Source organism: Suncus etruscus, chromosome 9 (assembly GCF_024139225.1).
Source record: "Suncus etruscus isolate mSunEtr1 chromosome 9, mSunEtr1.pri.cur, whole genome shotgun sequence".
Lineage (NCBI taxonomy): Eukaryota > Metazoa > Chordata > Mammalia > Eulipotyphla > Soricidae > Suncus > Suncus etruscus.
In genome coordinates, this window is record NC_064856.1 from 7,861,170 (window position 1) to 7,871,193 (window position 10,024).

Consider the following 10,024-nt stretch of genomic DNA (forward strand, 5'->3'; position numbering starts at 1 on the left):
AGCCCGTGTTCCGTCCCTGCACACCTAGGGGTCCAGTGAGGTGTCTCACATTCCCCAGGGTAGGTGGAGGTCAGTGGGGTGTCTCAGCACTGCCCACGCTTCTCTCCCATCTACTCCATTCCCATCCCTTCACTGGCCCTATGCTGAATATTTGCTACTGGGTCTGTGCAGAAATGAAACCTTGCCTAGGGGGCGCTGTTGGAGCCCAGCTGCTGGTAGACCTAGGGGAGGAGAGGGAGACTTGGAATCCTTCTGGGCCATTGTGGGCGTGGTTGCTGGGGATGGATGGGTGTGTGTGTAGAAGACCGAGGGTCCTGGCCCTCAGCACGACCTTACTTCACTCCATTCTCAGCAGGTTCCCAAGCCACAAGCCTGGCTCTGTGAGCTCCTGAGGTTCGACTTGACCTCTTGGCTTCTTTTGCCTCCAGGGACTGAAACAGACACTCCAAGAACCTGAACCTTGGCCAAGTCAGCTTCTTCCATGACCTCTGTTCCACCCTTACTGCCATTCTACTTAGGATGGGGACTGCTTTGTCCCCTTCTCCCCTCCCTTCCCACCTAGTCCTAGAGTCATCTGGCCAAGGAGGGAAGGCCAAGGATCTGTTGGCTCTTGACCTGGGCAGGCTGGTTATGCTGGGTATCTCTGTCTGGAGTGACCTCTGTCTGGGAGGGACCTGGAGGCTATTTATTCAGATCCAGGCTACTGAGGCCAGTGACAGCAGGTCCGGGATTCTTGGTCTAGGGCCCCTGCATTCCAGACTGGGTGCCCACTCCCTTGGCCCCTCATCAAGTCTCCAAGGCAGGTGTGCACAAACGCCGCTGTCCTCAACTGCTCATGCCTGCAGCCTCATGCCTGGTCCTCTATACCTGAGGTTCTGGGAACCTGGAGGGCTCTCTTCACAAGAAGCGTTTTAGAAAGACTAATGTGGGGACAGAAGACTGCCACAGGCCCTGGAGCATCTGTGAGTGTTTTCTGTGCCATCCGCTCCTGTGTGTTCCCTGAGGGTCATGGAGGGTAGAAGCTGGTGGATGGAGCCCTGAATGGAAATGGCCCCGGCTGTGTCTAGGCATGGGATGACATTGTCTTGCTTGCTTGATTCCTTTGCCCCATCTCTCCTTTCTGCCTCGGACCTTCTCAGAAACCCCCATCACCCACACCTACACCACTTGTTTTTTGCTAGAGTTGCTGAGCAATTCTCTTCCAGCTCACAATTGCTGCCTAGGAAAACCAAACTCAGTCAAGGAGTGCATAAACCCAATCCTGGTTCAACTTCAAGTACCCATGGCACGCGCACACACACACACACACACACACACACACACACACACACACACACACACACACACACACAAAACATTGTTGATTATAGCTTTGAAGGCCTTGAGCTCTGCTAGGTGTGACTGAAGACGTCTACGGGGGTAAGGATTTCAGGTCCCCATTACTGCAGACCTGAGTGAGCAGGCCTGAATTGACAATCATTGGAGTGTCCCTAGGACCCTTGAGCAGTCCTTAGGAGCACCCACCTACATCAAAGAAAGACAAATAGAACACTATATTTAGTGACTTAAAAAAACAGCACTGGGTCAGAGAGCTAGCATAGGGTTTCAGGACCCAACCTAAGATGCCAGTCCCTGGTATCGCCAGCCATCCCTGGTTCTCCCCCAGAATTGTTTGTGGTCCCCAGCCACCATTGGGGGGGCCTGGATAATCCCTAGGACTGAAAAACTCAAACAGTAGTGAGTCCCTGAACCCTCAAACTGAGAGTGGCTTTGGGACTCCCTGACATCACTTGTTTGGGAGATCTAAAAAACAAACAAACAAACAAACAAAAAACAACAGCTTATGTAATGTGACAAATGAGTTTGAGCTCAGGGGTGATTTAACAGGTCTCAACTGCAAGTTTGCACCTGCTGTGGTCATTGAGGCTATTCTAGTTGCAGGTTGGCAGGCAACTGGCCGGGGTGATGGGAATAAATGGGTGGCATGTCTCATTTCCAGCCAGCTAGCCCAGGCCTGTTCTCCTGAAGTTAGGAGCGTTCCAAAAGAGCAAGAGACCAAGGAAAGAGCTCAAAGGGTTGAAGCACATGACATACGTGTACAAGGAATCAAGTTTAATTCTAGGGACCACATGATTCTACCCTACCCCTAGTGCCCTAGTTGTAACCCAAATGGTTCCCAGCATAGCCAGACCTGAGCATCATACTGTCAGGCTGAGTACCACGTGGAGTGATCCTAGGGCTCCTACATTGCTGGGGAGACAGGCATCCACAGGGAAAAATAAGAGCTGGACTGGGATTAAGAGGCAACTGACACATTTACTTTGAGTGCAAAGTATTTGATATATTTATTTTTGGTTATTATTTTTTTTTTTAGTGAAGCGCAATAGTTTTACTTAGAGACGTGTGAGGAGAGAGACAGAGAAGAGTGTTCGAGAGAGAACACAGATTTCTAGAGGAGAAAAGTTTAAAGTATACCTGTCAGTGTCATATTGGGATGTAGGTCAATCACAGTGGAGAATGTCAAAAAATAATATCTTAAAAAAAAGGTTTTGGATTAAATATCAAGGCTCAAAATTAAGGAAAAAGTCCATGAGAAACAAAATGTCCCAAAAATTGGGGGAGAGGGCTGTACCTGGTGGTGCTCTGGGGCTAGTCCTGGCTCTGTGTCCATGGATCACTCCTGATGTTGCTCATAGGGTTGTATGCGAAACCATGGATTAAACTGAAGTCAGCTGCTTGCAAAGCAAATGCCTTAATATTCTGGGATCCAAAATATCTGAAATTTAAATGTAATAAAGTTTTTTTCAGGGGGGGGCACACCCGGTGTTGCTCAGGGGTTACTCCTGGCTGTCTGCTCAGAAATAGCTCCTGGCAGGCACGGCAGACCATATGGGACACCGGGATTTGAACCAACCACCTTTGGTCCTGGATCGGCTGCTTGCAAGGCAAACACCGCTGTGCTATCTCTCCGTGCCCAAATGTAATAAACTTTTAACAGCAATTAGTACTAGGCCCAGCCACACTGGAGCCTGGGACAAAAGACAAAATACAGTTAATAGTGATAATAAGACTAGAGTGTCGTCACCTGTCTCCTGCAATAGTGTAAGTGGAATTGAGGAGGGGGCTTGTGATATACCACTTGTCACATGTGTGGGAGGCCCTGGCTTCAATCCCTGATACACACAATATAATTATGAAAAATGCATATGCAATAAAGCGGGAGGCTACAAAGTATATAGAACATCTGTTGCATTCTCACAATGAGCTACAAAGAAAATGAAAACAATCATTACAAAAGGGTGGTTTATTTTTTGTTTGTTTTGGGGCTATACCAGATGGTGTTTAGATTGTACTTCCTGGCTCTGTATTTAGGGATCACTCCTGATAAAGCTCAAGGTATCCTATGGGGTGCCAGGGTTTGAGCTTGGGTCTGCTGGATGCCAGGCAAACACCCTACTGGATGTACTATCTCTCTGACTTCATATAAAGAAGGGTTACGATCTGTGTGCCTTCTTTGTGCAGGGGACTGGTCACTGCAACACCATTAACACCAACAGCAATGGAGGGATAGGAAGGTGATAGGAAATTTGGTGGGGAGTAAAAAGAACAAACCAAAAATCTCTCAACGAGGGATAAAAGGTCTAGTGGTAGAACATGTGCCTCATGGGCAAGACCCTGGATCCAGTCACTGGCCCTGGGAAATGAAAACACACTTAAGTAACCTCCAAGCACCATTGCAGCCCCTGAGCACCAATGTGTGACCCCAAAGGACCAAACAAAACAACTCCCCCAACAAACTTCTTTCTATACATTGCCAACCTCGCTTCTGAAACATGGAAAGTCCCAGCCAGAAGAATCAGACAAGAAAAGGAATAAAGCACTGGAGCAATAATATAGTGGGTAGGGTACTTGTCTTGCATGCTTCCAAATTATTAGAAATAATAAACTTTGGGGCCGGGCGGTGGTGCTAGAAGTAAGGTGCCTGCCTTGCCTGCGCTAGCCTAGGACGAACCGCGGTTCGATCAGAAGTAAGGTGCCTGCCTTGCCTGCGCTAGCCTAGGACGAACCGCGGTTCGATCCCCCGGCGTCCCATATGGTCCCCCAAGCCAGGAGCAACTTCTGAGCGCATAGCCAGGAGTAACCCCTGAGTGTCACCGGGTGTGGCCCAAAAACCAAAAAAAAAAAAAAAAGAAATAATAAACTTTGAAAAGGTTTAGGAGTCAAAATCAGCATGCAGAAATAAGATGCATTTCTATCTACCAAAATAAAATTATATCATTCATAATTACAATAATACAAAAACAATAAGATACCTAGTGATAAATATAACTTAGTGATAAAGGCCTGTATACTGAACACTACCAGACTTGGATCAAAGAAATTAAGACATAAGAAAATGATAAAACTGACCAATTTTTATGAATTGAAAGAATTGATAGATCATTCAAATGCCTGTGCTACTCCAATCATCTATGGAGCCAATGAAATTCCTACCAAAAGTCCATAGATATTTTTCACAGAGATAGAAAAAATAAAATTGAATTGAAACCACCAAACCTGCAAAAGCCAAAGCAATCTCCTGTGAAGTATCTAAGGAGAATGTTAACATTTTTGGTGCTGTTGTTCTACAAACTAGCAATCATTTCTGGGGGGGGGGGGGGTTCTTGGGGAGGTTTCAAAAGGTTTGACCTCAGGGGCTAGAGGGGAATTTGCATGAATGGAGGTTGAAGGAGAGTTGGCTGAAAGAAGCTAGATGCAGGGCAAGCTGACAAGACCATGCTTAAATAGGTTTAAGATTATGGCCCACTGGGGCGAAGAGATAGCATGGAGGTAAGGCGTTTGCCTTTCATGCAGAAGGTCATCGGTTTGAATCCCAGTGTCCCATATGGTCCCCTGTGCCTGCCAGGAGCAATTTCTGAGCATGGAGCCAGGAGTAACCTCTGAGCACTGCCGGGTGTGACCTAAAAACCACACACACACACACACACACACACACACACACACACACACACACACACACACACACACACAAACAAAAGATTATCGGCCACACATGTTGGCCAGGGCAAATAAAGATGTTATTTCCTGGAACCTGTCTGAATGATTTCCTTGCCGCTACTGAAACTGCAGACCTACTGGGGTTGGAAGCACGTGGCCTGGGCTGGAGGAGAAAGGCCTCCATCACCATCCACCACCATCCAAGCCCATCCTAAGGGCTCTGATGCAACATGAAAGTTTTTTTTCTTTTCATTTTTTTTCTGGTTTTGGGGTCACATCCGGCAGTGCTCAGAGGTTACTCCTGGCTCTATGCTCAGAAATCGCTCCTGGCAGGCTCGGGGGACCATATGGGATGCTGGGATTCAAACCACGTCTATTTGCATGCAAGGCAAATGCTCTACCTCCATGCTCTCTCTCTAGCCCCTCAAAGAAAATTCTTAAGATGCTAAAAATATAGAGATATAGTAAGAAAATCGAGGAAGAGGAGGAGGAGGAGAAAAGAGAGAATGAGAGAGAGAGACAGAGAGAGAGACAGAGAGAGAGATGCAGGAGGCCCAGGCTTCATCCCTGGTACCGCTGGGAGTAGCTTCTGAGCACATTGGTGTAAGCCCCTCACCAATTAAACTATAGAAGAAGGTAAAGTTAGAGCCAGAGCTATAGTGCAGTGGGAAGGGCATTTTCCTTGCATGAGACCAACCCAGGTTTAATCCCTGGCATCTCCAAACATAGTCGGGAGTAACCTCTGAGCACAGAAATCAGGAGTAAGCCCTGAGCACACTGGTGTGGCCTCAACGAAAAGAAAGACTTTGCTAACACGAAGAATTTTGCATAGAAGAAAAGTGTTCTGGAGTTGCTGGGGGGGGGGGGAGAGGCGATGGAGAGGGGTACTGGATCCAGAGGTCCTGGACCTATGCCAAAGGTGTGATAGAGCCTCCAGAGGGGTGGGGAGTTGTGGGACAATGGCTCCTCCCCTGCCTGGGAGCAGCTGCAGCCAGGTAGCAGCACAAGGTAGACTGTGACTTCCCAGCCCTTCAAACCGGGACTGTCTCCTGCCCCTGAGTGTCCTCTGCTCCACTTGCTCAACCGCGATGGCCCTCTGCTTGCTATTTGCATTTCTGCTACTTTTGGGTGAGTGTCACCACATCCCCTGCAAAATAAAAATCCACGAGTGGTGAGTCTGCCCCAGGCACTGTGTTTCTAACCCCTTAGGCGGATGGGTTTGATGAAGCAGGGTAGCTAGAGAAATAATACCAAGCCAGTGAGGAAAGATTCATTGGAGGCAGGCTGCTCTTGGCCTCATAGCCACTCTCTTTGCCTGTGTTCCCTCTGTCCCTGCCAAAAGCCAGAACTGCTCTCTTTCTACAAACCAACTCCCAATACCAGGAGGGGGAAGGTGGAGTCAGATATAAAAGCAACTATCCAGTGGGCTTTTATATATCAAAAGAAAAGGTTGCGGGGCCGGAGAGATAGCATGGAGGTAAGGTGTTTGCCTTTCATGCAGAAGGATGGTGGTTCGAATCCAGCATCCTATATGGTCCCCCGAGCCTGCCAGGAGTGATTTCTGAGTGTAGAACCAGGAGTTACCCTTGAGCGCTGCCGGGTGTGACCCAAAAACCAAACAAAAAAAAGAGGTTAGGGAAAAGAAAGTTGGGGGAAGGCCTTTGGGCTAAGAGCTGGGTGTCATCCTACAATCCCCCAGCCCCTCAACCTGCTTCATATTCTGGGGGAACAACTTGGGAAGACAAGAAGGCGATTTTGGAAGTCAGAACTCAGAAAGGGGCACCAGAAGGCATGGACCAACTGTCTCAGGCATCAACCCTCCTTGGTGGCCTCAGCAAATCTCTACATTACCAAGTTCTGCTTTGGTTCCCTTTCCCCAGGTTTCTTTTCTCCTATTCCACCCCCCCCCCCCCAGATTGCCTTGCCTTCCCTCCACCATCAGTCTGGGGCCTTCACTGGCCATCAGGGACTTTGTACTTGCTTTTGTACCAGCTGACTGCCCCTTCCCCACCCAAGGAATCCCCGACAGAGGCCGATTGAGAGGGAAAGGCAGGGTGGGGAGAGAGGAACGGACCAAGATTTAAGGCTGAGAAGATGCCAGAGCTGAGAAGCCCTGCTCTGGGAGGTGGTGAGAGGCAGGGAAGCAAGCTGGCAAGGGTGGGAGCAATGGTGACTGAGGAAGGCTGTACTTGGTTGGGAGTCAAGGATGTTGAAGCTGTGTGTGTGTGTGTGTGTGTGTGTGTGTGTGTGTGTGTGTGTGTGTGTGTGTGTGTGTGTGTGTGCAAGAAAAGTGAAGGAGGAGGGGCAGCTTCTCTCTCCAACCACCTAGTCCGGGTGCTTGCAAGTCCTCTACCATCCAATGTCCCCTACCATGCAATGCAATCCATGCTCCCAAGAGGCGGCCAGCGTCAAAGAGGATGCCCGCTCCCAGCCCTGACGATGGAGACACCCTATGCCTATGTCCTTTCTGTGAAATGGGGGGTGGGGGGTGCAGACTTGGAATCCTCCCTTCAAGTAGGGGCCGGAAAGCCTGTCCCTTGCAGCTAGCTGCTGCACCCCAGAGCTGTGCGGGGGCGGATGCAGATCAGGTTTGCTAGATTTTGCGTGCTGGAGGCCAAGTCCCCGAGTTGGCTGGGTACAGAGACGCTCTGCCATCGGAGCATCGATCGAATGAGTGGCGAGAGTCGGGGCGGGGGGCGCGGGCGGGCAGGCAGGCCGGCCAGTTTGGGGGTCCCTGCAGCCCGGCGCCCCCCTCTCCCGCTCCCGTGCCCAGGCTGGCCCCGCGGGGCCGAAGCGAACCGCTGCGTGGCGGCGGCCGAGGCGTGCGCGGGGGACGCGCGCTGCGGGCGGCTGCGCACCGAGTACGTGGCGCGCTGCCTGGGCCGCCCGGCAACCCGCGCCTGCGCCCGCGCCCGCTGCCGCCACGCCCTGCGCCGCTTCTTCGCCCGCGCGCCGCCCGCGCTCGCCCACGCGCTGCTCTTCTGCGCCTGCCACGGGCCCGCCTGCGCCGAGCGCCGCCGCCAGACCTTCGCGCCCGCCTGCGCCTTCGCCCCGCCCGGCCGCGCGCCGCCCTCCTGCCTGCGCACCAGCGACGCCTGCGAGCGGAGTCCCGTCTGCGGGTGGGGCCCGGGGCAGGGCGGGGCCGGGCGGCGAGGGGCGGGGCTTATGGTCAAGGGCGGGGCCAGACTGCGGGGGCGGGGCTTACCCAAGGACGGGCCAGAGCGTGATGGGCGGGGCTTAATGCAGGGTGGGGCCTGACCCAGCCACTGAGGGGCGGGGCTTGCGAACGAGGGCGGGGCTTACCACCACGGGCGAGGGCTAAGAGGCGGGGCGGGACCAGGCATTGAGGGGCGGAGACAGCCAGTGAGGGCGGGGCAATGGGCAGGCCGGGCCTCAGAGATAGGGCGGGGCCAGACTCTGAGGGGCGGGGCTTACGAACAGAGGCAGGGCCCAAGATGCAGGGGCGGGGCCAGTCACTGAAGGCGGGACTTACAATTAGGGGCGGGTCCTAAGAGTCAGGGGTGGGGCCAGACGGTGATAGGCAGGGCTCAAGTCGGGGTGTGGCTTAACCCAGGACGGGCCCGGGAAGCGAGGGGCGGAGCTTACGAACAGGGGTGGGTCCAAAAAGCGAGGGCGGGGCCTAACCCATGGGCGGGGCCTAAACCAGGGCGAGTCCAGCCAGTGAGGGCGGTCCTTACGAACAAGGGCGGGGCCAGACGGTGAGGGCGGGGTTTAGGACCAGGGGCGGGGCCAGGCAGTGAGAGAAGGGCGTATGGGCAGGACGGGCCTAAGAGACAGGGCGTGTCCAGAGGCAAGGGGCGGGGCTCGCTACGGGGCGGGGCCTAAGGGGCAGGGCGGGGCCTAACCGGGCGTGTCCTCTCGCCGACGCCCCGCCCTCCGCGCAGGCCCCGCCTCCTGGCCTTCCAGGCCTCCTGCTCGCCCGTGTCCAGCAACCCCGACGGCTGCGCGCGGGACCAGGCCGCCCCCTGCCAGCGGGCCTTCGCCGGCCTCGTGGGTGGGTACGCGGCGCCGGGACACGCAAGGGCACGGACGCCCCGGGGCGCCCCTCTCCCGCCCGGAGAAACGCCTGACGCGCCCCGGCGTCCCCGCAGGCACCGCCGTCACCCCCAACTACGTGGACAACGCCAGCGCCCGCGTGGCCCCCTGGTGCGACTGCCGAGCCAGCGGGAACCGGCGCGACGAGTGCGAGGCCTTCCGGGGGCTCTTCACGCGCAACCCCTGCTTGGGTGAGGCTGCGGGGTGTCCCGTCCCCCCTCGCCACGCCCTGCCTGCCCGGTAGCCCGGTTGGGCAGCATGCTCTGGGCGTGCCCAGGGACCCCAGCCCAGCCCAGCCCAGCAGGCCCGCCTTTCCAGGCAGGAGGGAGTCCAAACAGAACCCACATTTCAGGGGCCCTTCCACCCCGGGACCCCCGGGAGTCTCAGGGTTGAGCTAGCTGGGAGTGAGCGCCCCTCAGCCTGGTCTGTGAAATGGGGTGAGACTTGTCCCCCTCAGCCGAGGATGAGGACCGGCCAGTGCATAGACTCCTTGTTTTGTGACCCCCTGGGTCCATTGCAAGCCCATCCCAACCCCAAAAGATCAGGCTCCTGGCTCTGCATGGCTTCAAGGATCTATGCAGGGTGTTGGGTGCTTTTATTCCTGGAAGTCCTGGACCCTGTGCCAGGGGTTCCCAAACCCACTCTGGACCCCTCCTGCCACAGATGGAGCCATACAGGCCTTTGACAGTGAGGGGTTCCTGGGGGGCCCCAGTGAGGACCTTAAGCACAGTCTCCTACAGGTAAGAGGGATCTGGGAAAATGGTAGGTGGGTGGTTCCCTTCTCTTGCCTTCCAGGAGGGCCTGGGCGGAGGCTCGTGGAAGCAGAGCGAACCACTCCTGCCTGACTCCATTCTGCTTCTACCTCCAGGTGTCTTCTGCTAGTGGTGATGCACAGGATGGGGACTGCCTGCTCCTCTTGCTCCTTGTCTTGATGGTCCAGGCCGCACAGCTAAAGGTTCTGCCCTGCTAG

General features: G+C 54.2%; 1 protein-coding gene across 1 annotated transcript; it reads left to right on the forward strand.

The window, feature by feature from the left end:
• The first annotated feature begins 7,575 nt into the window (after positions 1 to 7,575).
• GFRA4 (GDNF family receptor alpha 4) lies at positions 7,576 to 10,024 on the forward strand. Its single transcript, XM_049779488.1, has 5 exons — positions 7,576 to 8,117; positions 8,904 to 9,013; positions 9,111 to 9,245; positions 9,718 to 9,794; positions 9,923 to 10,024. Exons 1-5 carry the CDS (start codon positions 7,576 to 7,578, stop codon positions 10,022 to 10,024), a joined length of 966 nt encoding a protein of 321 aa, XP_049635445.1.